At 53.8% G+C, this 27,999-nt stretch overlaps 2 protein-coding genes across 9 annotated transcripts; one reads left to right on the top strand and one right to left on the bottom strand.

Moving 5' to 3' along the window:
* Positions 1 to 12: 12 nt before the first annotated feature.
* On the top strand, positions 13 to 13,724 carry Trip10 (thyroid hormone receptor interactor 10). Of its 8 annotated transcripts, none has more exons than XM_059251967.1 (15): positions 13 to 120; positions 1,305 to 1,420; positions 1,519 to 1,575; positions 3,761 to 3,908; positions 3,985 to 4,047; positions 4,942 to 5,046; positions 5,144 to 5,272; positions 5,892 to 6,038; positions 6,156 to 6,350; positions 7,732 to 7,899; positions 8,107 to 8,216; positions 11,752 to 11,884; positions 12,089 to 12,237; positions 12,648 to 12,766; positions 13,292 to 13,724. In XM_059251967.1, the coding sequence occupies exons 1-15, from the start codon at positions 97 to 99 to the stop codon at positions 13,441 to 13,443; spliced, it is 1,815 nt and encodes a 604-aa protein (XP_059107950.1). In that variant the 5' UTR covers positions 13 to 96; the 3' UTR covers positions 13,444 to 13,724. The 8 variants fall into 8 exon arrangements, with proteins under 8 accessions (XP_059107950.1, XP_059107949.1, XP_059107948.1 ...); XM_059251966.1 differs by having other exon boundaries at positions 12,645 to 12,766; XM_059251965.1 differs by having other exon boundaries at positions 1,492 to 1,575.
* An 836-nt stretch (positions 13,725 to 14,560) lies between these two features.
* Positions 14,561 to 27,190, bottom strand: Sh2d3a (SH2 domain containing 3A). The gene is made up of 10 exons (XM_059251935.1): positions 27,080 to 27,190; positions 21,754 to 21,887; positions 19,949 to 20,295; positions 19,628 to 19,701; positions 17,197 to 17,669; positions 16,533 to 16,648; positions 16,217 to 16,391; positions 15,982 to 16,093; positions 15,363 to 15,548; positions 14,561 to 14,757 (listed from the first exon to the last, which is right to left on the bottom strand). Exons 2-10 carry the CDS (start codon positions 21,841 to 21,843, stop codon positions 14,597 to 14,599), a joined length of 1,734 nt encoding a protein of 577 aa, XP_059107918.1. The 5' UTR covers positions 21,844 to 21,887; positions 27,080 to 27,190; the 3' UTR covers positions 14,561 to 14,596.
* Positions 27,191 to 27,999: the final 809 nt, after the last annotated feature.

Raw genomic sequence — 27,999 nt, 5'->3', positions numbered from 1 at the left:
GGCGGGCCTGGGCACACCGCCCTGGGGCTGAGTCTCCGGTGGAGGGCGGCGGGGACCCGGGAAGGAGGCGGTGGCGTCCTTGGCGGCAGGACCAGCATGGATTGGGGCACCGAGCTGTGGGTGAGTCCTTTTCCCCCAGCTCCCCGGGTTCCCACTTGCTGGGGTCCTGGCCTCTCTGCTCTTTGTCCCCTCTGTACCTTTGCCGGGACTCTGCGGTTTCCCTCGCAGCTGATCCCGCGGGTCCCCGCCCTCTGTCCTTAGCACTCCCTCAAAAGTTCCTTTGGGACTTTCTAGACATCCAGAGGGCCCTAGGGATACTTTGCCTAGGACCGGCATAGGGAAACTGAGGCACAGAGTTGAAAGTGAGGCCATCACAAGAAGTCCCTGGACCAGGCCAGGAAGGGGGGGACAGCTGGGCGAGGTCACCTATTTTGAGCGCCCTGGCCTGCTTGGAGGCTAATCTTACGGCCCCTGGGTCCCTGCCCGTCGCCCGCCTGTCCGGCTGGGAGGGGGAGGGGACTCTTTGGTCACCTTCATTCCCACGTGGGGCCTCACCCGGTGGCTTCCCCGCTTGCAATTGCCCTAAAGGGCTTGGGACGCTGAGGGGGAGGGGAAGGGGGCTGCAAGACTCAGCCCCGGGCGCTGGGCGGAGCCACCCCTTACCCGCCACTTAACCTCACCCAGGAAGCCCTAGAAGTTTCCCTGAATCCTTGTCGGACTATTGACCCCTCCTCTTTCTGGAGGCGGTGTAGTCTTCGGGTGTAGTGGGGATGAGCCACTGTAGTGGAGGCATCACAGAAGCGGGGGAAACTGAGTCACTCTACGGGGGATCATGGCGAATGGGGAAATCTGGCCTTTGAAGTTCCCTCTTAACACGCACTTTGAGCTGCACAAACCCTTTCCCTCTGTGCCTGTCTTATGTGCAAGCCTGCTTAATTTTCCGGAATTTGGGGGGAGGGTTAGAGGATTCGGGGCGAGCTGGAGTGGCTTAGCCTCCTCCCACACCCTTGCTGGCCACCCCGACTCTGAGAGACCCAGCCGTCCGGTTTGGGGCCCTGGCCCTGTTGTCCAGGCCCTTCCCGGGAGGAGGAGATGGGGGTTCCCGCCAGCTTCCTGCCTCCCTCTGCGCCACGCCGGGGCGGCGCCTGGGGAAGCCAGCCAGTCCTTGCTGGAACCGCTGAGCCACGAGGTTGTGCCGTGTCCCGCCTCCGCCCCACCTCCACCCCCCTGTGCATCGGGTCGCTGGGGCCTGGTGCCCCCACCCAGGTGACCCTGACCCTCCCCAATCACGCCCCTGCAATCAGGATCAGTTTGAGGTGCTGGAACGCCACACGCAGTGGGGACTGGATCTGTTGGACAAATACGTGAAGTTCGTGAAAGAACGCGCCGAGGTGGAGCAGGCTTATGCCAAGCAACTCCGGTGAGCGGGAGGGTGGGTGCTCGCCCGCGCTGGGACTCCGCCGGGACCCGGCAGGAGTGCCAGGGTCTCAGCCTCCCTGCCTCTGTTCCCACCCTTAGGAGCCTGGTGAAAAAGTACCTTCCCAAGAGACCTACCAAAGATGACCCCGAAGTCAAGTAAGAATGGGCTAAGACTCTGGTGGGGGTGGGGGTGGGGAGCAGGGCATGCATGGGTTTCTCTCCTTCCCAGGGGCCACTCCACTTTCGCACCTCCAGTCCCACCTCCCACTAAAGGTCTGGATGACCTGGGGTGGAATTTACTCCCTTCCAGCAGAATGACTTTTAGTTTTGTAAATTCTCAGCTTAGGAGTTCTTTCGGGGCAAGTGACTTTTTACTCTTTATCTAGTTTTGAGATTGAGGTGCACCCGCATCTTCCAGTCAGAGCATAGCTTGTAGGACTCGGTTCTCTCCTCACCATGTGGGCCCCAGGGATCAAACTCAGGTCCTCGCGCTTAGCCGCAAGCGCCTTTTACCTGTTAAGCCATCTCGCTGGCCCTTGTTTTTGTCTTTGAGATATGGTTTTGGTTGTTCTGTTACTCCCTCAGCCAGGGCTGATCGCTAATGAGGCAGTCCTTGTGCCTGGATTGACCAGCATGTGTCACTCAGCCAGACTTGGGCCAGTAACCTTTATTGCCTCTGTTCTAATCTGCAAAATGGGTCTGATGGCAGTGATTCCTACTGTCTGGTGTGTATGAGGATGAACTGAGTTTATGTGTCTAAAAGCAGTGGCCAAAAACTGGGCATGTTGGTGCACACCTGTGATCCTAGATCCTTTGGGTTCTAGGCTAGCCTCAGCTGTGTTAGTGAGTTTGAGGCTAGCCTGGCCTACATGATACCCTGTCTCAAATTTCTAAACAAACAAACAGGGAGCCAGTCTGTAGTCATTTCCAGGAACTTTTAACTACATTCTGAATCCTTCTCTTTAAAATCTAAAAGGTGAGCTGGGTATGGTGGCAAATGCTGTTATCCCAGCACTCTGGAGGCCGAGACTGCGAGATTGTGAGTTCCAGGCCAGCCTGGGCTATACAGTGAGACTGTATTTTCAGTAAATACATAAATAAAAGTCTTAATCCAGAAAGCTCCAAATCCAAAAATTAAGATAGTTGTTTGTGGTAGCTGGTTACATTGGCTTGGTGTGAATGATATTCCACTTAGCGTGATCAGGGTTTTTGAGGTTTGGAAAATGTGTGTGTGTGTGTGGGGGGGGTCTCGTGTACCCCAAGCTGGCCTCAAACTCACTAGCTCAGGGCTGATCTCCCTGCCTTAACCTCCAGCGTGCTTGGGTGGCAGATGTGTGCCATCGTACCTGGTTTATGCTGCGGTGGAGCTAGGGCCTCATGCATGCTGGGGGGCTCTCTACTCACTCAATGCCTCCGACCCCAGCCCCTGAGGATTGAAAATGATCTAACAAAACAAAATTGTTCCTTTCTGGAACACAGGCAGACTTTCTTTTGCCATTGTGTTTACATTGTATGAGATGTCTTGAGTCATCCAGGGAGAGTCTGTGCAAACCCTGCTGTTGCATAGAAGACCTTGAGCGTCCTTTACTTTGGTACCCTCTAGGAGACCTAGAAATGGTTCCCGCGGCTACTGAAGGATTACTGTATTCATACCTTTCACTGTAAAATTTGATGAGGGGTGCTAGGCATGCTCAGCTCTGCGATTCTGCAGTCAGGAGGCTGAGGCAGGAAAAGCACGAGTTCTGGGCTAGCCTGGGCTATGTAGCCAGACCCTGCCTCAAAACCTAAACAAACAAACAAAAATTTGATTCTAGGATTCTGCGACCAGCCCTGGGGGGAGTGACTAAAAGATGTTATCAGGGCTGAGCATGGTGGTGCACAACTTTAATCCCAGCACTCAGGAGGCAGAAGCTGGCAGATCTCTGTGAGTTACAGGCCAGCCAGGGCTACACAGTGAGATCCTGTCTCAAACAACGACAAAGATGTTGTAAGCATTGTGCATCCAAAAATTTGATTGCAAAATGCATCTGAATTAAGGACATCTAGAGGTTAGGGACAGACATAACGCTTCTTGGGAATGAATGTTGTAGCTCAAGACTTCCATTTTTGTCTTTTCCTTTCTTCTCTCCTTGGTCTCTTTTCCCTCCCTCCCCCCTCCATTCCTCTCCTCCTAGGGTCTCACATAGCCAAGGCTGGCCTCTAACTTACGATATAGCCAAGGCTGGCCTCAAACTCTCCATCCTTCTGCCCTGCCCTGGGATGACAGGCCTGTGTCACTGTGCCAGGCAGGTTCATGCTTGCCCGGCTCTGGTCCTGAGCCCTGCTTGTCCCCTTCCACCAGGTTCAGCCAGCAACAGTCATTCATCCAGCTTCTCCAGGAGGTCAATGATTTCGCCGGCCAGCGAGAGCTGGTGGCCGAGAGTCTGGGCATCCAGGTGTGTCTGGAGCTGGCCAAGTACTCGCAGGAGATGAAGCAGGAGAGGAAGATGGTGAGTCCCTCCCCTCACCCGGGCTTGCTGAGGGTCCTGTGGGAACCCCGCTGAGGGTCTCCATTTGTCTGTGCAGCATTTCCAGGAAGGCCGGCGGGCCCAGCAACAGCTGGAGAATGGCTTCAAACAGCTGGAGACTGTGAGTGTGCATGGGGGCAGCTGGTGGCTCAGGCCCAGAAGAGCTGGGGCGGGGGTGGCTGCCCATGTGTGACCAGGCCCCCCTTTCCCTCAGGGGTACCAGCACACCTCTGTGCCTACACCTCTTATTTTGAGGTGGGGTCTGGCGTGCTGGCCTGGCCTTGAACTCTATTTGTGTGTGTGTGTGTGTGTGTGTGTGTGTGTGTGTGTGTGTGTATGTATGGTCATGTGCATGCCATGGTGTGTGTGTGTGTGTGTGTGTGTGTGTGTGTGTGTATGTGTATGGGCATGTGCATGTCATGGTGTGTGGGGGGCATGTGCATGCCATGGTGTGTGTGTGGGGGCATGTGCATGCCATGGTGTGTGTGTGTGTATGTGTGTGTGTGTGTATGTGTGTGTATGGGCATGTGCATGTCATGGTGTGTGGGGAGGGCCATGTGCATGTCATGGTGTGTGGGGGGGGGCATGTGCATGCCATGGTGTGTGTGTGGGGGGCATGTACATGCCATGGTTTTGTGTGTGTGTGTGTGTGTGTGTGTGTGTGTGTGTGTGTGTGTGTATGACTCCAGGACAACTCTCTGGAGGTCCGTTCTCTCTTTCCACCTCTGTGGGGGTTCTGGGGAACTGAACTCAGGGTAGCCAGGCATTCTGACAAGCACTTCTACCTGCTGAGCCATCTTTCTGGTTCTGGTTTGGTTTTTAGACACGGTCTCATGTGGGGAGGTCCAGGTTGGCCTTGAATTCTGATCCTGCTGCCTTCACCCCCCTAGTGTTGGGGTGACTGGTGTGTGCCATCCCAACAGTTGGCTGGTGCACAGCTCCCTGTGAACCTTTGCCTCCTCACTCGGGTCCCGGGGGGAGGCCGGCCCCTCACTCCACTGTGTCTCTGGTGCAGAGTAAGCGGAAGTTTGAGAGAGACTGCCGGGAGGCTGAGAAAGCGGCTCACACCGCCGAGCGGCTGGACCAAGACATTAATGCCACCAAGGCAGATGTGGAGAAGGTGTGTATGGGGCAGAGTCTGTGACGGGCTGGTGCCGTCGGGGTCGGGTAAAGCCAGTCCCTAACCGTGACCTCCACCTCGCGGTCCCACTGCCCAGGCCAAGCAGCAAGCCCACCTTCGGAACCACATGGCCGAAGAGAGCAAGAACGAGTATGCCGCCCAGCTGCAGCGCTTCAACCGAGACCAGGCCCACTTCTACTTCTCACAGATGCCCCAGATATTCGACGTGAGCGCTTTAAGCTTGTGGTCAAAATCCCTCGGGGTTAGTCAACTCCCACGCTGGTGCCTGCACCCCGGCTGCCATGTCCCTACTCCTAGAACGAGAGATTGGAGGACGCCTGTAGCCCCGGCACTCTGGAGGCAGAGGCAGGAGGATGGCAGGGCTTTCAAAGCCAGCCTGGTCTATAGAGCAAGTTCCAGGAGAGCCTGTCTCAGAAGAGAGTGAAGGAAGAAGGAATAGGGAAGGGATGGAGAGACAAAAGAAGGACTCGAGGAAGAGATACCATTCTTTGGTTTTAAAACTCCTATTCATCCTTCTAAGCCCCAGCTCTAACAAGCTCCAGGTCTCAAAATTTTCCCAGTCTTCTTCCCCACTCTCTGCCCCAACCTTGGTGTTAGGATTGTCTGTGTTGCATGTACTTTTTATCCGAAGCTCTGACTCCTTGTAATCTCTTTTGAGAAGACTTTTCTGAGCTCCCGGCCCTGCGTCTCTCACTCCTGCCTGTTGGGTCATGAGGACAGATCTGATTCTGTCTTCGCTCTTAAGCCTGAGCTTGGGGGCTGATGCCTTCAGCCTGTGGGTGTTTGCAGGGTTGACTCACCCCGCGCTCTTCTCGGCTCTCCAGAAGCTGCAGGACATGGATGAACGCCGGGCCACCCGCCTGGGGGCCGGGTACGGGCTCTTATCAGAGGCTGAACTGCAGGTGGTCCCCATCATTGGCAAATGCTTGGAGGGTATGAAGGTGGCCGCAGAGTCGGTGGACGCTAAGAATGTGGGTGCTCGGCGTGGGCCCAGTGGGATGAAGTGTGGGCTGGGGGAGGGTGCCTCCCCAAAAGTAGCTCCTTGAAGTAACCTCTGGTTGTCCCTCGCTCCCTGTCCCTTCCCACAGGACTCACAAGTCCTCATTGAACTACACAAGTCAGGGTTCGCCCGCCCGGGTGACTTGGAATTCGAAGACTACAGCCAAGTCATGAACCGAGTGCCTTCGGACAGCAGCCTGGGCACCCCGGACGGCAGGCCCGAGCTCCGAGCGGCCTCCAGCCGCAGCCGTGCCAAGCGCTGGCCTTTTGGGAAAAAGAACAAGGTGGGGTCCGTAGCTCTTGGGGTGAGGAGTGGGTGGGGAGGGGGGGACAGTCAGCCGAGGTCCTCACTGAGTCAGCTCCAGCCACACGGAACGCCGAGTCCTGGGGCAGGAATTTTCCTCTTGGCTGTGGGCCCAGGCTAGAGGGGAGGGAAGAGAGGAAGGCAGGACCGCTAGCCCGCTGACTGGCTTGGGAGTCCCTCTGAGGATGAGAGGGGACAGGGTAGGGGGCCTGTGGCATCTTCTGCCGCATCCTGAGACCCTTGAAGAGCTCATGTTGGCCTGACAGCTGTGACATTGCCCCCCAAACCCCGGGAGTCCCTTCTCCCTGTCTCCATTCTCTACATTTCTGGGGACCCTCCACCTCTGTGTGTTTTCTCCTTGGGAGTTTGACTTTTAGGGTCCAGTGTATACCTGGACACACCTTGGTTTATCCTTCCACAGCCGTTCTTTCTTTTAGCGATCCCTTCCAGTTGGTTTATTCTTTCTGACCCACTTAGACTCTGAGACCCCTCTTACATGACACCCCTCCTCCCAAGCCTGGACTTCCCAGTGGTAGGCAAGCACTGAATGTCCCCAACCTCTCATCCCCCTGTCTGTCCCCTTTAGCCTATGTGTCTGACCACCCTGGCTCTTACGTTTTTTAATTTGTATATCATGTGTATTTGTGTGTTTGTGCACATGTAGCAGTCATGGGAGGACTTTTAGACTCAGGTCTCTCCTGGGTCCCAGGGACCAAACTCAAGAGTCGTCATGCTTGGTGGTGGCAAGCAATGTTACACGCTGAGTCATCTTTCTGTCCCCAGCCTTTGCTGTGGGCTTGCACCCTACCTTATAGACTGTAAGCCCAGAAAGCATGCCAGAGAGGAGACAGGCGTCTGACCTCCTGGGGTGCTGCATGAGTCCCTAAGACTCAAGGGACAGAGAGGGCTTGGGAAGTGGTTGTGACACCTGCCTCATAGTCTTCTTAACTTTTCAGACTTTTATTTGTGTATATTTTGGGACATGTGGAAGTCAGAGAATAGCTCATGGGAATCGGTTCTCTCCTTCCATCCTGTGGGTCCTGGGATGGAACTCAGGGCTTGGCGGCAGACACCTTTCCCTGCTGAGCCCTCTGCCTGGCCCCGGCTCCCCGTCTCCTGTCTCCCCTGGCGCCTCCCAGGTCTTTCGTTGTTACTTTTACAGGTGTTTTCTGTGTGATCTTACAATTCAGTTGTGATTTTTCTTATCATTATTTTTCCCTCTTTCTCCATTTTGTTTTTTCCTGTTTCCTGTTTCCTGTGTCCCGTCCGTCCATCCTTCCTTGCGTCCATCCATCCTCCGACTACATCCTCGCGCCTCCATCCCTGACCCATCCCCCCACTTCCCTGGCCCCCACCGGTAGCCGCGTCCCCCATCCTTGTCCCTCCTGGGGGGTCACCTACCCTCCACATTGTCTGATGGACCCCCGTCCCCTCGTTCTGGCCGCGACCCCTTGGCCATACTGAGCGAGATCAGTAAGTCGGTCAAACCGCGGCTAGCATCCTTCCGCAGCCTCCGAGGTGGCCGTGGGGTAAGTTGAGGCCGGATGGTGGGACCCTGGGCTCTTTCCTGCCGCCTGCTGGGTCCCCCCAGATTCCAGCTTTGCTGTATGCATGGCCTCGCTCCCCAAAAGCCCTGCCAAGGGAGGAAGGTGGACCTGGTGTTTCAGGAGCGAGAGAGGCGCTTGGGAAGTTTAGGGTCCCAAATCCCAAACCTCATCCCTTGCTTCACCATGCAGACCGTGGTCACCGAAGATTTCAGTCACCTGCCCCCGGAGCAGCAGAGAAAGCGACTCCAGCAACAGTTGGAAGAGAGGAACCGGGAGCTGCAGAAAGAGGAGGACCAGAGGTGAGCATGCGCGTTGGAGGAGGCAGGCGATGAGCGCGGAACTGAGCAGGGCTACTCCAGGGCTGGATATGTACTCCACGGTGGAGCACTTGCCTGCCTGGGTCCTATCTGCTGCTACCATATCTCAGTTGTACACTAAGATTTCCCAACCCACTCTGGGCTCTGAAGGTCTCTGCTTCGTTTCTGTCTTGTGGGCGTGCACACTGGTGTGCTGGGCCAGAGGAGGAGGTCAGCGTCCTCTGCACTCTCTTTGTGAGACAGGGTCTCTCCTCAAACTGGGACTTGGTGTCTTGTTGGCCTGGCTGGCAGCCAACCATCCCTGGCTGCCCTCTCTATGCCTACCGAGGTTGCAGGTGGTGTGTGGCTGTACCCAGCGTGCTGTGTGGGTGCGGGAATCAGCACTGGGGTCCTCAAGGTTGCTCAGTAATTGCTCTTGATCACCGAGCAGTCTCTCCGGCCCCCGACCTTGTCCTTTTCCTTTGTTGTTTTTATTTTTTGAGACAAGGTCTCACTATGTGGACCTGGCTGGCCTGGAACGCTATGAAGACCAGGTCTTGAAATCAGAGATCTCAAGGGATGGTATTAAAGGCGTGTATCACTACACTGGCTTCACATGAGACAGGGTCTCAGGGGAACACGGGCTGCTGAGTGGCCTAGGCTGCCCAGCCAGTGAGACCTGGGGGTCTCCTATCTCTGCCGCCCCAATGCTGAGATTACCGACGTGAGGTCTCATGCTGGGCTTTGTCCAGGGAGCTGGGGATCGAGGCCTGCAGGTGACCACTGTTGACTGAGCCATCTCCCTGGCCACATCTGATGGTTTTATAGGAGATTCCTGTCGCAGAGTTGGGTGTGGTGGCTCCTGTCTGTAATCTCAGCATTTAGGCGGCTGAGGCAGGAGGATCATGTTCAAAGCCACCCTGGGCTTCTTGAGACTCTGTCTCAAAAGCAGGAAAGAATCCGTTACTTTCTGTTTCCTGTTAGTCCCTGTGGCCGATGGAGATGTGAACGCTTGTGCCCTCTCCCTCCTCACATCATTGAGCAAAAGGCAAGAAAATCACTGGCTCATTACACTTTGCTTCTCCTCTCAAAAATACTCTCAATGGCTAAAGGCACTTGCCACCCGGGCTGGAAGATTTTACTTCGATCTCAGGTGGTAGAAGGAGAGAACCCACTCCCACAAGCTGGCTGCTGACCTCCAAAGAGGCGTGACGGCATGTAAAGGCACACATAGGCAGGTGTTATAAGAAATAAATAAGTAACTAGATAAATTAAAGAATAGCTACAATGTCAGCTTAGGTTAATATACACTTTGCTAAAACAAACTGTTTATTATAGTTTATTATTATATATATTATATTATAATATATATAGTATATATATTACAGGTTGTCCTCTGTAGGCTAGGAACTACCCCCAGCAGCACTGGGGGATTTTAGGTAGAGCTCCAGCCCAACCACGCCCCCATCTTCTCCCTGGGGGATTCTAGGCGGGGCTCCACCCTGACCACGCCCCCAGCCCTCTCTTTTTACTTCTCATTTTGAGACTATGTCTGGCTAAATTGCCCAGGCTGCTCTGGAACTTTCAGTTCTCATGCCTGTCTCCCAAGTAGCTGGAATTACAAAACCGGCACCTAGGCTCAGTTTCAAAGATTTTAGTAGACAGGAAAACAAAACAAAAAGCCCAGTCTGTGGAGTCTTACCTCATTAATACCAGGACAGCTCACCCTCAACTCTGTCAGTCTTGAGTCACCATCGTGATAGGAGGAAAGGAGAGCTGAGTTATCTAAGGCTGAAATGCAAAATATTAACTTGAAAAAATCTGCCAGACAAGAAAATCTTTAGTCATTCTTTCCAAGCAATAGAATCCTCTCCCCAGCCCCGTTACATAATAGGGGTGACGCCGGCCACTTGTTAGCAGGTGGCCGGCCAGATTCTCTTTGGCTGTTCACATGTGGAAATCATGGGACAGAAGCCATGCTTGGAGCTGCATGCAGCCTGGGCGTTTCTAGTGGCATGAAGCGTCTGCCTGCCTGGAGTGCCTAGAGTCAAAAAGGCTGGCTTTTCAGTTTATTTACTTTATTTTTTATTTTGTTTTTATTCGTTCATTTATTTTGTGTATGGACTTACTTACTCATGCCACAGTTTGTATGTAGAGGTTAGAGAACATCTCGCCATAGTTGGTTCTCTCTTTCAACCACATGGGTCCCAGGGATCGAACTCAGGTTGTTAGGCTTGGTGGCAAGCGCCTTTATCTGCTGAGCTCTCTCGCTGGCCCTTATTTTTATGTTTTATTTTGAGACTGGGTTCTGCTAAGTTTTCTAGGTTGGCCTGGATCTTTACTGTGCCACTATGCCTGGTTCATTTCACATGTGCGGTCATGAGTGTGCTTGCTTGTGGCGACTACAGGACAACTTGGAGTGTTTTTCCTTAGGTGTGGTTCGGGAAGTTTTCTGTGTGTGTGTGTGTGTGTGTGTGTGTACGTACAGCTCTGCACAGACCTGCAGGCACAGAGGCCGGAGGATCTCACATGGTGGCTGTTCTATCTCTTTCATTCCCTAGAGATAAGGTCTCTTGCTGAACCAGCACCCGGGCTAACAGCCAGCAGGTCACCTCTATCTCTGTCCCCCACAATGCATGAGTTACAGGTACCTATGGGAGCTGCACCCATGCAGCCTGGACGTTTCTAGTGGCGTGGAGCGTCTGCCTGCCTGGAGTGCCTAGAGTCAAAAAGGCTGGCTTTTCAGTTTATTTACTTTATTTTTTTTTTATTTTGTTTTTATTTGTTCATTTATTTTGTGTATGGGCTTACTTACACATGCCACAGTTTCTATGTAGAGGCTAGAGGACATCTCCCCATAGTTGGTTCTCTCCTTCAACCACATAGGTCCTGGGGATTGAACTCAGGTTGTTAGGCTTGGTGGCAAGCACCTTTATCTGCTGAGCTCTCTCGCTGGCCCTTATTTTTATGTTTTATTTTGAGACTGGGTTCTGCTAAGTTTTCTAGGTTGGCCTGGATCTTTACTGTGCTACATGGGTCCTAGGGATTCAAACTCATGTCCTTAGGCTGGTGCTCTTACCCACTGAGCCATCTCCTCTGTCTACCCTGTTTCTTGAGGCAGGGTCTTTAACTGCCCTGCAGCTCAGATTCAGCTAGACTGGCTGGAGCCCCAGGGGTCTTCTTGTCTGCCTCCTGAGTGCTGGGATTACAACCATGCTCGCCACGGTGCCTGGCTTTTTACCTGGACTCTGGGGATCGAACCCATGTCCTCACACTTAGGCAGCAAGCACATCACCCACTGAGAAATCTCTACCATTCCATTTTGATGTTTTTGAGACGGATCTTACTAAGTTGTCCAGGTTAGCCAAGGCTAGCCTTGAACCTGCTAATCTCTGGCCTCAGCATGTACCGTTATGCACAGGCACATTTGAGTCCGTCACCAGCATCTTGCCTTTCGTTGAGCCTGTTTTTTACTTGTTAAGTCACAGGAGTGTGTTTTCCTTCCCGTGTGTCTGTCTGTCTGTCTGTCTGGTCTTAGGGAGGCCCTGAAGAAGATGAAAGATGTGTATGAGAAAACACCGCAGATGGGAGACCCTGCCAGCTTAGAGCCCCGCATTGCAGAAACCCTGGGCAACATCGAGAGGCTGAAGCTAGAAGTGCAGAAGTATGAGGTCAGAGGATGCTCTGGGGAGGGGCGGGGCGGGGGCAGGCCGAGCAGCTGAGTCACTGCAGGGCGGGGACGGGATAGAACCTTACTGCCTCTCGTCTAAGTTTTGGGTGTGCATGGGTGATGTCAGGAAATGTCCCTAGTCCAAGAGTGGGCTGACCTCAATACCTTACCCTGGAACTCATGCTGTGATCCCAACCAACCCTAGGCTTGGTTGGCAGAAGCTGAAAGCCGGGTCCTCAGTAACCGGGGGGACAGCCTAAGCCGTCACTCCAGGCCCCCTGACCCCCCAGCTACTGCCCCACCTGATAGCAGCAGTAGCAGCAACAACAGTGGATCCCAGGATAATAAAGAGAGGTGAGTAGGGAAGCCAAGAGCAGGTATGAGGTGTGAGTTTGGTATAGCACTGGTCTGTAATCCCCTAGTGAGGGGCTGGGGGCTTGGTCAGGGGCGGAGCCCCAACTGGAATTCCCAGTGAGGGGTTGGGGGCGTGGTCAGGGTAGAGCCCTGCCTAGAATCCCCCAGTGAGGGTCTGGGGGCGTGGTCAGGGTGGAGCTCCATCTAGAATCCCCCAGTGAGGGGCTGAGGGCATGGTCAGGGTGGAGCTCCACCTAGAATCCCCCAGTGAAGGGTTGTACACATGGTCAGGGGTGGAGCCCCCACCTGGAATCCCCCAGTGAGGGGCTATAGGCGTGGTCAGGGGGTGGAGCTCTCACCTGGAATCCCCTGGAGGGTCAGGCTCTCTTCTTTCTTCCTTCTTCAAGCAGCTCAGAAGAACCCCCTTCAGAAGAAGGCCAGGACACCCCCATCTACACTGAGTTCGATGAGGACTTTGAAGAGCCTACATCCCCTATCGGCCAGTGTGTAGCTATCTACCACTTTGAAGGTGGGCCTAGTGCATGAGTTACCTTTCGTTTTGACAAAGAGAACTTCGCGTGAAGGCTGAAGCCCAAGTGGTAGGGTGCCTGACTAGTTAGTGTTCAGGAGGCCGAGGTTCAGTCCGCAGTACTGGCCAAAGGAGGGACCTGGGGAGTCAACTTAAGGAAGGGTTATTTTATCGTTTATTTTAAAACATTTTCATTTATTTTTTGTGTGAGAGAGGTCAGAGGACAACCTCCAGGAGCCCACTCCGGCTGTCAGACACAGCGACTAGCGACTTCACCCCCTGAGCTGCCCACAGGCTCTCGATGTCTCCGTTTTATTCAGTCCAGGACCCCAGCCTGTGGGCTAGACTGTCCACATTCAGTCCGGCTTCCCATCTAACTGCCCATCTAGAAACTCCCTCACAGGCCTCCCATAGGCTTGTCCCCAGGGTGGGAAAGAGCCTTGATGCTGAAGTGGGACAGTGTTGCTGTAACTTCCGATCGATTTCGCCAAATCTGACCTGTCCCCACCCCACACTCCCCAACAGGATCCAGTGAGGGAACCATCTCCATGTCGGAGGGGGAAGACCTCAGTCTGATGGAAGAAGACAAGGGTGATGGATGGACACGGGTCAGGCGGAAACAGGGAGAAGGCGAGGGCTATGTGCCCACCTCTTACCTCCGAGTCACACTCAACTGAACCCCCCCAGAGCGGGGGACGAGGGGCAGGGCTGTCAGCTGCTGCTTCTGGGCCACAGGGGCCCCCAGGACCTTGCACTTTATTCCTGCCCTCGTGGCTTTGGGCTGAGACCTGTGTAACCTGCTGCCCCCTCTCTTCCACCCCACCTGTCACCCTCCGGGGACCCACTCATGCCTTCCCGCGTGGTTGTACATATTCTCATTTACGACCGTTCTTCCTTCCTGCCGCTCGGCTTGGGCCAAGTTTTGTTTTATATTAAAAAGTATATATAATTATATAAAGCTCTTGGAGTCTGTGCCCTCAAAAGGTACCTCTGCAGAGGCAGCTTGGCAGTGGGCGCTGGCTGCTCTCACAGAGGACCCTAGTTGGTTTTGAACAGGAACATCTGAATCTCAACCATCCGAGCCTGCACCCCCCTTGGTCAGCTGGCAACTGCCGTCATACATGTGTGTGCCCCTCCCAAGTTAAAAATATAAAGGCTGCCTTTCTTATGAGCCACACAGGGAGTACGTGGAGGCGAACCTAGGTACCACCCTGGCAAGCCTTGTGTGTGTTACCGATGCTTGTGACCCACTTACTGTATACCAGGCATCACTCATGCATTAAGCTTTCATTCTGGCCACATTTCCCTAGATTGCACAGAGAGGTCAGGTGGTTTGCTGGGAGTCACACAGCATTTAAGAGGTAGATTCGGATTTGTTGATGCCAGATCTGTAAGGTGTTTTTATTTAGAAAAGTCACATATTCACCATGTGGTTGCCTTCTGGATATCTCAGAAAGTATGCATGGATGAGTAAGGGGTACATACGGGAGTGTGAGGCTTGGTCTCTGGGTACATGAATAGGTATTTTGGTAAAAAAGGAGGCAGCTATTACACCCCAATCTCTTGGGGTCCATTTTAAGAGGGAGATTCTTGTAAACTTTGACCGCAGGAGGGGGCATATTTTTTTTTTTTCTTTTTAAATTTTTTTTTTCCCATAATTTTCTTGTAGCCCAGTCTGGCCTCAAACTTACGTAGCTGAGGCTGGCCTTCAACTCCTGAGCCTTCCATCTCCATTTCCAAGTGCTGGAGTTACGGGTGTGGGCCACTTCATTTCATAGCCTCTTGAATAGCCTCTTTGGGGTCTCTCAAGTATAAAATGGGGCCGGGCTCTCAGCCCTGAGGCTCTAGTTGCTGGGACAGGATGTTGAGGACGTGCTGGAACTTCTCCAGGCGGTGGGCTCTGGCGGCCTGGGCCCCCTTGCTCCCCCAGAGTAAGCGGCGCAGGAAGCTGGTGGTCAGTGCCTCCCATAGTTCTGGGTTGGGCCTGAATCCTATAGGCAGAGTCAGGTGCCTATGGGGTGTGGAGTGTGGCTCAGGCCTCTCCCATACCTGTCTTTTAGTGCTAGGAACTTTGATCCATTGGAGCCAGTGGGGAGTGCCTGGGTTAGCAGAGGTAGGGGGCCCCTTGATCTCTGCAGGGGTGAGGGCAGGGCATGAGGGTGGCCAGTCTAGGTGCACCATTCAGGGAGCCCTGCCTTAGAGGCTATGCCTGGAGGTGGGGTTGAAGGTCATGGCCATCCAGCTCTGCAAACCTTGGGCTGAGCCTGCCCCTTTGGAGGGTGGGGACACCTAAGGTCTTAGAAATTCCCTAGGATAAGGGTCTTAGAGGTTGAGCTGGGCCCAGGTGGGAGGGAAGTGTGACTCTTGACTGGGGAAAGTCGTGTTGGAGGGGACCCCAATGGGGCCAGATCTTCACAGGCCAGAGGTTGGGGTGGGACACTGGGTGTAGCTCCCCTGGGCTCAGAGGTCCCTTTTATTGTGGGGAGCAATATTTGCCACTCACGATTAGGGCTAGACCCTCCTCCGGGGGTGTGGCGTCCCAGTTGGGTGAGACTGAAAAGCTTGGACTAGTGGCCTCCAAGGGGCCTTTGCTCACCTTGCAGGCGCTGGGCCGCCGCCCGGCGGAACTGAGGTGCATCGCGGGCCACTTGTCGCGCCCCAAGCAGGGTGCCCAGCAGCCGGTCACAGGACTCGTCCAGCGGCCCAGAGGTCTCCTCGCCCTCCAGCAGGCGCACTGCTGGTCCCACGTGCGGGAGGGCCACCTCTCCTGGGTTGCAGGGTCCTGTGGGAAGGGTAGGATCTGGGCTGGGGACGGTGGGATGGGGCTTCCAGCAGAGCCAAGGTGGTAACAAGGGCGTGGTCAAAGGCGGGGGTGGGGGTGAGGGTGGAGGGACAGGCCAGGGCCTAGGGTAGGGAAGGTGCTTAGGATTCAGGAAGTGGTCTAGGATGGTGCCCACCACAAGGCAAGGGAGAAGTCTAGGCTTAGAGCAGGGAGAAGCCTAGGATGGAGCAGGCATACGGCAGGGGAGGATCCTGGAGCTGGGAAGGAGGCCGGGGCAGGGGAAGAGCTTAAGGCGCAGGAGGCAGCCTAGAGCGGGGAGCCGAAAACCGGCAGAGGGGAAATTTAGGTTAGAGAGGGGGGCCTGGAGCCGCGCAGGAGCCTGGGGCTGAGGAGAGCCCGAGGCAGGCAAGGCACAGCCCAGGCCCTCTCTCACCTCTACTTTCATCCAAAGCCCGCATCAGAGGCTTTAGCTCTTGTTCAAAGACCAGCGCAGTCTCCGTGTGGTTCTGTCGGAGATGACGCCAAGTGCTCTCCAACCTGGATACCTGGACACAGAGACGAGACTAGTCTCTGTGTCCAGGAGCCCCAACTAGTTGGAGCCCCAACTAGTCCCCCTCTTTCCTGTCACCGGCAGCCAGGCTTCCTCCCCACCCCTGTTCCCAACACACCTGGGGCATGAGCAGGGCGCCCATGACCCCAGCCAGTCCCAGCAGGTCCCCTGTGGCTCCTGGCCTCAGCGCCAATGCCAGCTCCACCAGGCCTTTCAGAGCCGCTGTGCGCTCCTCCAGGGGCCCCGAGCAACCCAGCACAGCCACGGCCCCGGCCAGCGCCAGGGTCTCAATCCTGCAGAGGCGGAATGCAAGGGTCTGGGGACAGTGGGAGAGTTTGTGATGGGAGAGGGGGTAGGAAGTGGGTTGCCCAGCCCCCTCCACCATGGGGAATGTAGGCAGAAACTGGGTTAGGAAGTCACACCCCACACCTCACCTCTCCAGCACCTCCAACCTCAGGAGATGACCATGAGGAAGTGTGAGTAGTTCTAGACCAGAGGCGACACCCATGGCACTCCTCTGACTCTTGGTCACCCCCAGCAGGCCTACAGCCTTGACAAGAGAACACAAAGCAAGGTGAAACAGACTAAGCATGCTGATGAGCCCTTGGAACCTGCCTTCTGTTCCTCTGGTGAAGTCATTTCCTCCTAATGGAAACACGCCTTCCTGGACGGAGCAGGGAAGCTAGCTCCTAGGATGGGTGGGGAACTGACAAGGCCAGGGAAATAAAGGAAACTTGGAAGTCTCAGCAGTCTCTGAAGCTTACAAGGTTCACAAGATTCACAAGGGGTAACAATTTCTGGAGCAGCCTGCAGGGGGCGCTAGGGATGCGGCGTTTGTGAGTAGTTACCCATGCTAGCATTGGGCTTTTTAGGTGATGCAGCCCTTGAGTCACCGTGCTCCTGTGAGTGACCTCTCACCTGTATGTACTCCAGGAAGTAACCCCATAAACTCTCCAAATCACTAAACTAGACTCAGATTGAATCATCTCCTTCTTCTGCCACCGGTGCCCTATCTATGGCGAGCAGACATTTCAGGACACCCCAGGAAAAGCCACAGATTATCCCTTTGCCGATGGAGGACCCTAGCAGGTGACCCACCTGGCAATCGACCAACAGCAGGTGTAGAGCAGTACTCCCAGGATGGTGTGCCACAAACAAGCTTCGGAGAGTGCGCAACACTGTAGGGTCCAAGGGCCGATTTTGGGGTCCCAGCAGGCAAGAGGGGTGGTCAGGGGTGCAAAATGAGACCTCAGCGTGTGGCCTTACAAAGCATCTGTCCCCTTCTTCTTCTTCCTCCTCGGCTTCCCACCAACAAGCCTCTGGCTCTGGACAGCTTGGTCTGGGAGTCGTTTTCTGAGCACTGGGTACTCGGGGGAGGAGTTCGCAGTATGTTGGGGTGTGTCCAGAGGCCAAGGAGGGTGTCCGGAGCGGCTTGCAGGGAGCCTTCGCATGGAGCTGTCCATCAGAGGCTCGGAGACTGTCTGCCATAGTTCCCAGGTGAGGCAAGGCCTTCAGCAGTGTGGGTTCACTGCCTGTCCGGTGCAGGGCAGATCCAAGAGTAGGGGGCGCTCCTGAGACAAGGAGGGATGTGGGTGTGCTTAGACAGCTTGGCAGAGTGGGGTGGAAGTGAGACTCAAGTCTCTCTCAACCTTCGCCATCTTGAAAACAAATCTTCATCGCTTGGGGAATGTTCTGAATTCTGTATACTACATTTTAAATTTGAGTGTGTGTGTATGTTTGTGTGTGTGTGTGTGTGTGTGTGTGTGTGTGTTCTTGTGTGTGTGGTTAGGCATGCACATGCATATGAATGTCAGAGGATGACTTTAGGTGTTGCCCCTCAGGCATCATTGACTTTATTTTATTTGATAAGAGTTTGTGTCACTGTCCTAGGATTCCTGACTATGTCAGGCTGGTGGCCCAGTAAGTCCCAGGGATTCTCTTGTCTCCACTTGCCCAGCATAGATACCCAATACACATCACCATGTTTGACTTTTTAAAACATGGGTTCTGGGGATCCGAACCCAGGTCCTCGTGCTTGTGTGGCAAGCACTGTACCCACCATGCCATCTCCCCTGCCCTCCCACCTCCTTTTGAGAGACGGTCCCAGTGGGTAGGGTAGGTTAGTGTCGGTTACTGTAGGACAGTATAGGTTAGTGTAGGACAGTGTAGGACAGTGTGGGACAGTGTGGGACAGTGTGGGACAGTGTAGGACAGTGTGGGACAGTGTGGGACAGTGTAGGATAGTGTAGGACAGTGTGGGACAGTGTAGGACAGTGTGGGACAGTGTGGGACAGTGTGGGACAGTGTAGGACAGTGTAGGACAGTGTAGGACAGTGTGGGACAATGTAGGATAGTGTAGGATAGTGTGGGATAGTGTAGGACAGTGTAGGACAGTGTAGGATAGTGTGGGATAGTGTAGGACAGTGTAGGACAGTGTGGGACAGTGTAGGACAGCGTGGGACAGTGTAGGATAGTGTAGGATAGTGTGGGATAGTGTAGGACAGTGTAGGATAGTGTGGGACAGTGTGGGACAGTGTAGGACAGTGTGGGATAGTGTAGGACAGTGTGGGATAGTGTGGGACAGTGTAGGACAGTGTGGGATAGTGTAGGACAGTGTAGGACAGTGTGGGACAGTGTAGGACAGTGTAGGATAGTGTGGGACAGTGTGGGACAGTGTAGGACAGTGTAGGACAGTGTGGGATAGTGTAGGACAGTGTAGGACAGTGTGGGACAGTGTAGGACAGTGTAGGATAGTGTGGGATAGTGTAGGACAGTGTAGGACAGTGTGGGACAGTGTAGGACAGCGTGGGACAGCGTGGGGCAGCGTGGGACAGTGTAGGATAGTGTGGGATAGTGTAGGACAGTGTGGGACAGTGTGGGACAGTGTGGGACAGTGTGGGACAGTGTAGGACAGTGTGGGACAGCGTGGGGCAGCGTGGGACAGTGTAGGATAGTGTAGGACAGTGTGGGACAGTGTAGGACAGTGTGGGACAGTGTGGGACAGTGTAGGATAGTGTGGGATAGTGTGGGACAGTGTGGGACAGTGTGGGACAGTGTAGGACAGTGTGGGATAGTGTGGGACAGTGTGGGACAGTGTGGGACAGTGTGGGACAGTGTGGGACAGTGTAGGACAGTGTAGGATAGTGTGGGACAGTGTGGGACAGTGTGGAACAGTGTAGGATAGTGTGGGTTGTCTTGAACTGGAGATCCTTCCGTCTTGGCCTCTCACATAGCTGGGCTGATACACACACATGAATACACACTTATGACCCAGGCTTGATGCATAAACATGGTAATACTCACTTATGACCTAGACCCAGGCCTGATGCACACGCACACGCACACGCACACGCACACGCACACACACACACACACGAGAACACACTTATGACCCTGTGTCAGTATCAAGAGGCTCTCAACTGACCATAACAAGAAACCAAGGTCCCCTGAGGTGGATCAAGGGCCTGGGCACACTCGGGAGAATGGAGGAACCAATCTCCCAGACACCGTGGCCCTGGGGGCCCCTCACCTGCCCTGGCGCCATCCTTGCCCCTTCCTGAATGGTCCAAGTCGGCAGGCTGGCTGGAACTCCACTTCCTAGGCCTAGGAGACGGAAGTGCAAAGGGCTGTGGGTCTAGCCAGAGCGGAGAAAATGCCACCAACCAGTCCCATCAACCTGCCGGCCACTTCGGTGATGGCATTTCTTAGCTCCTAATCCTGCCACTAGGCTGGCAGAGGCAGAGGCAGGAGGATCAGCAGTTCAGGGTCATCGAGTTCGAGCCCAGCCTGGGCTGCACCAGACCCTCCCCGCCTGAAATAATCAGGTAGCCGCAGCCTCAGCACTGAGTACCTGAGAGGCCTGGTGGCATCTCGGCTGTCTGTGAGCACATCCTCACTGAAGCTACGCGTCAGCAGCCTCTGACTCACAGGCGTGCAGGCCACAGCTCCCGTGGCTTGGGACAGCGGTCGCCTGTGGGTCGTGTAACTGTGGACCAGGGCAGACATGCTGGCGAACCTCTCATCTTCTAGCTGAAAGAGGGCCTGCGGGCGACCGGGCCTCGGCCGCAGTGCCACTCGGAACACCTCAAAATGTAGGGTCTGGCCTCGCCAACGGCAGGAGATCACGGGGTGGCCCCCTCGGGACTCCGAGGCACGAACGAGGAAGTCGCCATCTTGTAGCAGAAGGGCTTCAGCTTCCTGAGGATGCAGAATAGGTGGCATGCTTCCAGAACCCTCCCCTCCCGCAGCCGGCAAAAGCCACGGTGGAGTAGGGGCTCCACCCTGACCACGCCCCCAGCCCCTCCCTGGGGATTCTAGGCGGGGCTCCACCCTGACCACGCCCCCAGCCCCTCACTGGGGGATTCTGGGCGGGGCTCCACCCTGACCACGCCCCCAGCCCCTCACTGGGGGATTCTAGGCGGGGCTCCACCCTGACCACGCCCCCAGACCCTCACTGGGGGATTCTAGGCGGGGCTCCGCCCTGACCACGCCCCCAGCCCATCACTGGGGGATTCTAGGCGGGGCTCCACCATGACCACGCCCCCAGCCCCTCACTGGGGATTCTGGGTGGGGCTCCACCTGACCACGCCCCCAGCCCCTCACTGGGGGATTCTAGGCGGGGCTCCACCCTGACCACGCCCCCAGACCTCACTGGAGGGTTCTGGGTGGGGCTCCACCCTGACCACGCCCCAGCCCCTCACTGGGGCATTCTAGGTGGGGCTTCACCATGACCACTCCCCCAGCCCCTCACTGGGGCATTCTAGGTGGGGCTTCACCATGACCACGCCCCCAGTCCCTCATTGGGAGATTCTAAGCAGGGTGTGTGTGTGAGGGGTTGTGGGGGTGTCTACCCCCTGACCACGCCCACAGACCCAAACTGAGGGATTCCAGGTCAGTGTTCTACTGCTGGGTCAGGAACCCAGAATTACTGACTTTTTTGAGATAAACTCTATGTAACCCAGGGTGACCTTGAACTGCAGAGCTTCCGGAGTGTTGAGGTTGTAGGTGTTTATGTTACCAGGCTCTAAGGAGTATTTTATTTCTTGTTTTGACGAGGCCTCTCTATGCAGCCCTGGCTGGTCTGGAACTCACTCTGTAAGCCCAGGCTGGCTTTTAACCTAGAGATCTGCCTGCCTCTGCCTCCTGAGTGCTGGGTTTACAGGTGTGCGCCACCACACCAAACTTGAGAGGAATTTTTTGATTTCCCACTCTATAGATTGGGAAACTGAGCCTCAGAGGATTCAAATACATTGTCCATAGTCCCATAGAATGTAAATCGTGGGGCTAGGATCTGGACTCGGCATGTCTGATTCCTGGGCAACCACTTAGCTTTCTGTTTGCCATGATTTTATTGTATGTTTCAGGGTCGCAGGTCTCTTGATTGTGTGATACTAGGGAGATGGAGGCAAGGTGGCCCCTCTTCAAAGGAAGTGCCAGGGGAGAGACGGGGAAGAGTGGGACACAGACAGGGGTAAGAGAGGGCGCAGAGGGTCTGCTCAGTCTCCATTACCATCCTCAGCGGTATCCCAGGAAACGGGGATGATTTCAGTTCATCTGACAGCTCCCACTTAGCCAGCCTTCAAGAGTGTCCAGTCCTCCAGCCCACCTGCCCCCAACAGGCCCAGGATTTCCCACACTAGCCTGCAGGGCCCATACCTGTCGAGACAGCTGACCGTGGTACCAGGGCTGGCAGGCAAGGTCGTCTTTATCCTGTGGCACCTGCGTGGAGTTCTTGGTGGAGGGCATCAGGGCTGAGCTCTGCACATTCACCCTGCCTCAGTCTTTCACATCTGCAAGATGGGAGCAATAAGTCCTGCACACTGAGGGGCTGGGTCTTATCTTTTCATCCTTATCTTAAGTTTTGAAAGTGGCAGTCCCTAGTGGGCTGGAGAGATGGCTTAGTGGTTAAGAGCACTGCCTGCTCTTCAGTAGGTCCTGAGTTCAACTCCCAGCAACCATATGGTGGCTCACAACCATCTCTAGTGGGCTCTGATGCCCTCTTCTGGTATAAAGTTGTACATGCCGATAAAGCACTCATATATATAAATAAATAATAAAATCTTTAAAAAAAAAAAAAAAGAAAGTGGCAGTCCCATTCATTCATTCATTCATTTTAGCTTTGCTCTAGTTGGTTTTAACTGTCAACTTTACACATCATGATCAGATTTACGCGTCGGGGATTGTCTTCATTGTTAATTGTGTGGAGGGGCGCAGCCCCCTGAGGGTGGCACACTTCATCCCCTGGGAAGGTGGCGCTGGGCTCTATGAGGACTCTAGCTAACATGGGTCTGTGTGCGAGCCAGCAAACAGTGTTCCTCCATCTTTTTTTGCCACAAGCTCCTGCTTGGGTGCCTGCCCTGACTTCCTTCAGGGATGGACTGTGACCTGGAAGCCATAGTAAAGCCCTGGCCGATCCTAAGCTGCTTTTGGTCAGTGTCTTATCCCAGCAACAGGGAACAACAGGAATAAAGCCAGAACAAGCAGATACTCAGCACACGGAACAGTGAGTTTCACCATGACATCTTTGTACCTATTTATAATATAGTCTGCCCATCCTCACCCCATCACCCCTCTATTGTTCAAATATTTACACACATTTGGTGTGTGCACATGTGTGTGTGTGCAGGCGTTTGCACCCTCAGGCATGTGTTGAGGCCAGAGGATGTTGGGTGTCTATTGCTCTTTCCCATATTCCTTGAGGCGGGGTTCCTCAGTGAACTGGAAGATTGCCATTTTGGCTAGGCTCCCAGGCTCCCCAGACCTGCCTGCCTCTGCCCATCCGAAGCTGGACTTACTGCGGTGTGTGGCCACAGTCAGCACTTTACTTGGGGCAGGGGACACTTATGCAAGCACTCTTTCCCGAGGAATCCGATCTCCAGCTCCTCGTCACCCTCTCCTGCCTGCACACCCCCACGGTGCTGGTTCTGTTTCACTTCTAAAGAGTTTGCCTTTTAATTTCATGTCATATATGTGCCTGTGTGTACATATAAGTACTTGATTATATGTATTTTACATGTGAGAGAAAACGTAGTATTTGTTTTTCTGCGTCTGGTTTATTTTAATGAAGAGGACAATCTCCAGTTCCATCAATTTTCCTGCAAATGACATATTTTTTTCTTTATAACTGCATAACACACACACACACACACACACACACACACACACACACACGTATATCACATTCCCCTTTTATTCCTCTCCAGTTTTTTTCCCCCTTTGGAGATCATATAGCCCAGCTGGACTTAAACTCCTGCCTCCACTTCTTGAGTGCTGGGCCACATATCTTTCCCATCCGTGTGTTGATGGACATCTAGGCCAATTCTACACTGGGCTCTTGTGAAGAGTCTGCATTGTATCATAGCTCAAATGCCACTATAGATGAGATACATACATATATACATACATCATACATACATACAATATGAGCACATATGATAAATTAAACAAGCAATTCACAGCCATATTTTCATGCATGTATATATATATATATTGGAACAGGGTCACACTGTGCAGTCTTGGCTGGCCTGGAACTGGCTATGCATTCCAGACTAGCCTAGAAATTACAGAGATCTGCCTGCTTCTGTCTCCTGAGTGTTGGGATTAAAGGTGTGTGCCAGTATGCACAGCTAGTGTGTATGTGTGTGTGTGTGTGTGTATGTGTGTGTGTGTGTGTGTGTGTGTGTGTGTACATGTGTGGTGCTGGGGACAGGTGCCTAGCAGGTACAGAAACTGAGCTACCTCCCAGCCTTAAATATCTCAGTATTAACAGTGTAGGCCTCATTTCACACTGGGGGTTGACCCAGGGTCCTGCTCAAGAGAAGCATGAATTCTACTACTTAGCTACAGCTTCCAGCTCAGATGAGAAATTTTTGTATAAAAATAAATACACTTACTTATAAGTAAATATATATTACATAAAACAAAATGATCTACATTTGCCCTAGTTTGCTGTTCTGTTGCTGTGAGGAAACACTGATCACAAGCAACTTGGGGGTGGAGAAGATTTACTTGGGCTACACTTCTGGGTCACACTCCATCCCCGAGGGAAGTCAAGGCAGGAACTCAGGCAGAGGGTGAGAGAGAGGGCCCAGCAGTCAAGAGTGCAGAGTGTTTTTGCAGAGGACCTGAGCTCAGATCCCAGCATCCACATTGCAACCCACAACAGCTTGTAACCTCAGCCCCAGGGGATTCCACAACTTCTTCGGACATTCACACACATCCACATTCCCACCCGTATGTGGCATACACTTAGTTACACAGACACACAAACACAGACACAGAGACACACACATCCACACCCCCCATGTAGCACACATTCAGACACACACAGACAGACACACACAGACAGACACACATACAGACACAGACACACATAGACACACACACACACACACACACACACACACACACTTTCTCTTTCTCTCATACACATACAATTTATATATAGAGTAACTGAAGCAGAAACCACATAGGAACACTGGTTACTGGCTTGCTCACTGACTTTTTGTTGGCTTCTTTTTTTGTATAGCCCAGGTCCACCTGTGTAGGGGTGGTACCACCCACTGTGGGCTGACACCATACAGAAAGGAAAAACAATGTATATGTAGAAATAACAAATATATACATAAAATTGGTCATAAGTAGCTTGTTTACTTCAGTTACCATTATTTAATTTGGGTACAGCTACATATGTCTATAAACTCAGCACTTTGGAGGCTGAGATAGGAGGGTCAGGAGCCAAGGCTAGCCTGGGCTACAGAGTGAGATCTAATCTGAAAAACATTTCCAAACAGTAAAAATAAAATCAAATAATAAAGTTAGAGTCATCTCACACTGATAACTGAACACTTGCTCCTGGCCAAGGTGCAATATGTCACATATATATTACTCTCCAACAGAACACAATGTTTGTTTTGATTGTCACATGTAGCCCAGGCTGGCCTGGAACTCACTATACAGCCCAGGATGACTTTGAACTCCTGATCCTTTTGTCTTCAGCTGCCTAGTGTTGCGGTGATAGGCCTGAACGCCTAGACTGGGTTTATTTGGTGCTGTGCTGTGGATGGGACCTAGGGTTTCGTGTATGCTAATTGAATGCTCCACTACTGATCAGCAGCCCCACTCTCCTGCCCAGTTCCCGCCTTCACCATGGTTTAAAAGTCAGTCTTAGAGACTGATCTGCAAACGGCAATTTTACATTTTGAGTTTCTCCTTGTATTTGGAAACTCAGCTTTTTTGTTAGTTTTAGATCTGAGATTTTAGATCCCAGACATTATTCCACAGATCCCAGCTTGTGTCTCAAATATCTGTTAGGAAAATCACCTTGGGTGAGAAGGAGGGCTGGCTACCTTTCCTTTCTATCTATCTATCTATCTATCTATCTATCTATCTATCTATCTATCTATCTATCTATCCGTCCATCCAACGATTGATCTTTGTATCTATGTGTCTGTCTGTCTGTCTACCTATCTTCAGAATCTGGTAGTCTAAAAGTGGCTGAGGCTGTGGAGAGAGAGGTATGCAGCAAGATTCCTGCCTCCTGAGTCACTGCTTCCTGGAAAGAGGGCGGGGCGTCCTCAGCTACTTTGTCAGCTGAGACCCGGGGCCCCCGGGGCCGGGAGGGAGCTGCCGCAGACACTGCACACCTGAAGTCAGGTGTGCTCAGGAACGTGCACACTTCCTGTTTGTCTCCCGGGTGGGGCCGCGGCTATGGTTGTGAACTTTAGGACTCACAAATTCCTGTTTCTCCAGCAACCTTCGGCGGGAATGCGGGCGAGGCAGGACCAAGCTCTGGTTCAAGTTTGGGGAGCTCAAGGAGGGCACAAGTCAGCCCTCAGGTCAAGGAAGCTGTCCTCTGGGTCTTTTGGAGGATAATTCATTTGGGCAGGGAAGGGGAACCAGAGAAGGGGCCAGGAGAACTTGAGTAAAGTCTGTGGGTCTCGTGCGTCTGTGTACAGCTGCACACATGTTCAGGGGTGCAGTCACCAGTAGACACCTCACAGACGCAGGTGGAGTTGGGGTTCCGGGGTCTCACCTTCGACCCTGGCTGATAGAGTGATTTAAGACCTACTACTGTGTACCAACCTGTCCTAGACCCTGGACCCCCAATGACTCCATCCTCAGCTATAACCAACAACCAACAGATGAATGAAGAAGATAATTTCTAAGGGTCCCGGGCGCAAGCAGTGAAACAGGAAGATGTCGGTAAGGAAGGATAGAGGGGCAGGATTCTTTTTTAATTTAAATTTTATTGTGTGCGGGAGTGCCAAGATTCGAGGGTGGAGGTCAGAGGACAAGTCAGTGGACACGGTTCTCTCTTTCTGTCTTCACGAGAGTTCCAGGAAGGAACTCAGGCTAGGAGGCTTCAGGGATAAGCACCTGTATCAGCTGGGCCATCTCGTCAGCCCAGGGGGCTGCGGTTCTGTAAGTACAAAAGGCCCTGGGAGCTGAGACCCAGGTTTGGGCTGAGGCAGCAAGGCAGAGCTTTGGGGTGCCTGGGTGGTGTGGTGTGGTGTGGTGGGGGTGAGATGGTTAGACGGGATGCTTTTTGATGTTTTCACAGGACCAAGGTGCTGATGCAAGCGAGGGGGGACCAGAGAGAAAGGCAAGGATACCAGGAAGGGAGACCTCACAGTAGGGGGCGCACCCCATTTTAAACCAGTGACCACAGGCGACTTTAGGAAGGGTTTGGAGCCAGCCAGCCAGCCAGGGAGGGGCAGATCCGGATTTGCGATGGCGCACACGAAAGTGGAAGCCGAGAGTGTTTCCGCAGAGAGCAGGAAACACGCTGGGAGCTGCGCGAGGGCCACCCAAGGCACACCCGGGTACCCGGACACGCATGACGCGCAGCCACTCACTTGGAGACTTCTTCCGGCCCCCCGCAGACTCTCTTTGATGGATCCTCGGTTCTCCCTGAGGGCTGACGACCCCACCCCGATCAGTAGGGACCCCTGGATCTACCAAAGACCACCCCCTCACTCACCTGGGCCAGACTCTGGGGTATCCGAAGGAACTCAATCTAGGGCTCAGCAGCTGAGGAGCGCGGTGTGCACGTCCCAGCCAGGCCCAGAGCCTCGCAGGCGCTGCACCTGGCTGGAGCCCCGCCCCGGCACCTGGCCCTGCCCCTGCAGGCCCCGCCCCACCTGCCCCTCCCCTGCAGGCCCCGCCTCCAAAGGAACCTCCCAGGCGCTCACCCCGCCCCCTTGGAACCTGTGTTTTCGGTTAGCCGCGCCCCCCGTGTGTGTGTGTGTGTGTGTGTGTGTGCGCGCGCGCGTGCGTGTCTTATTCTCTATTCTCTAAAGACTCCTCGTCCTTAACAACTCAAAGTTGCCCTGCTCTTTAGACAGGCACCCCTTCTGCTCACGGCCACGCCCCACTTAGTACTTTGGTTTGAGATTCTTCCTCCCCTTCCTTGCCACCCCCCCCCCCCCATTCTCTTTTATAGCACTCAGCTGTGTATCCGAGAACGGCCTTGGACTCCTGATTCTCCCGTCTTCACCTCCCGAGTGCTGGGATGACAGCTGTGCATTGCCATATCTGGTTTATGCGGTGCTAGGGACTGAACCCCTGGCTTCGTGCACGCTGGAGAGCGCTCTACCTGCTGAGCCCCAGCTTCAAGCTCTGGAATGACTTTTACGGCACGCCATGTCTTTCTAGGACCTGGCCGAGTTGAGAGTGTCTCTCCAAATCCCCAGGGATCCAGGTCAGTTCAGGGCAGCCCTGGGCTGTGACATCAGCTTCCTCCAGGCCGGTCCTCCACCCTGGGTTTGGAGTCGAGAGACCTGTGGGAAAAGGCGACAGCCTTCATCAAAGATAGAGTCGGGCGGGAGTTTGGGACCCGAATGAGGACCGAGGGTTCTGATGGTTTCTCGGGTCCCAACCCTGATGCCTGGAGTCGAGGTA

The sequence above is a fragment of the Peromyscus eremicus genome, unplaced genomic scaffold (assembly GCF_949786415.1).
Source record: "Peromyscus eremicus unplaced genomic scaffold, PerEre_H2_v1 PerEre#2#chr22_unloc_1, whole genome shotgun sequence".
Taxonomy (NCBI): domain Eukaryota; kingdom Metazoa; phylum Chordata; class Mammalia; order Rodentia; family Cricetidae; genus Peromyscus; species Peromyscus eremicus.
This window is presented reverse-complemented; position numbering and strand designations above follow the sequence as displayed.

What these genes read in the sequence shown, in the direction of transcription:
- Trip10 (XM_059251964.1), top strand. Translation starts at nt 97, where the DNA reads ATGGATTGGGGCACCGAGCTGTGG. An exon ending in GCTTATGCCAAGCAACTCCG is followed by an intron (nt 1,421 to 1,491) that starts GTGAGCGGGAGG and finishes CCAGGGTCTCAG; the next exon opens with CCTCCCTGCCTCTGTTCCCA. An exon ending in AAAGATGACCCCGAAGTCAA is followed by an intron (nt 1,576 to 3,760) that starts GTAAGAATGGGC and finishes CCCTTCCACCAG; the next exon opens with GTTCAGCCAGCAACAGTCAT.
- Sh2d3a (XM_059251935.1), bottom strand. Translation starts at nt 21,843, where the DNA reads ATGCCCTCCACCAAGAACTCCACGCAGGTGCCACAGGATAAAGACGAC. An exon ending in AGGTTGGAGGTGCTGGAGAG is followed by an intron (nt 16,392 to 16,532) that starts GTGAGGTGTGGG and finishes CCGCCTCTGCAG; the next exon opens with GATTGAGACCCTGGCGCTGG. An exon ending in GCGCCCTGCTCATGCCCCAG is followed by an intron (nt 16,094 to 16,216) that starts GTGTGTTGGGAA and finishes CTCTGTGTCCAG; the next exon opens with GTATCCAGGTTGGAGAGCAC.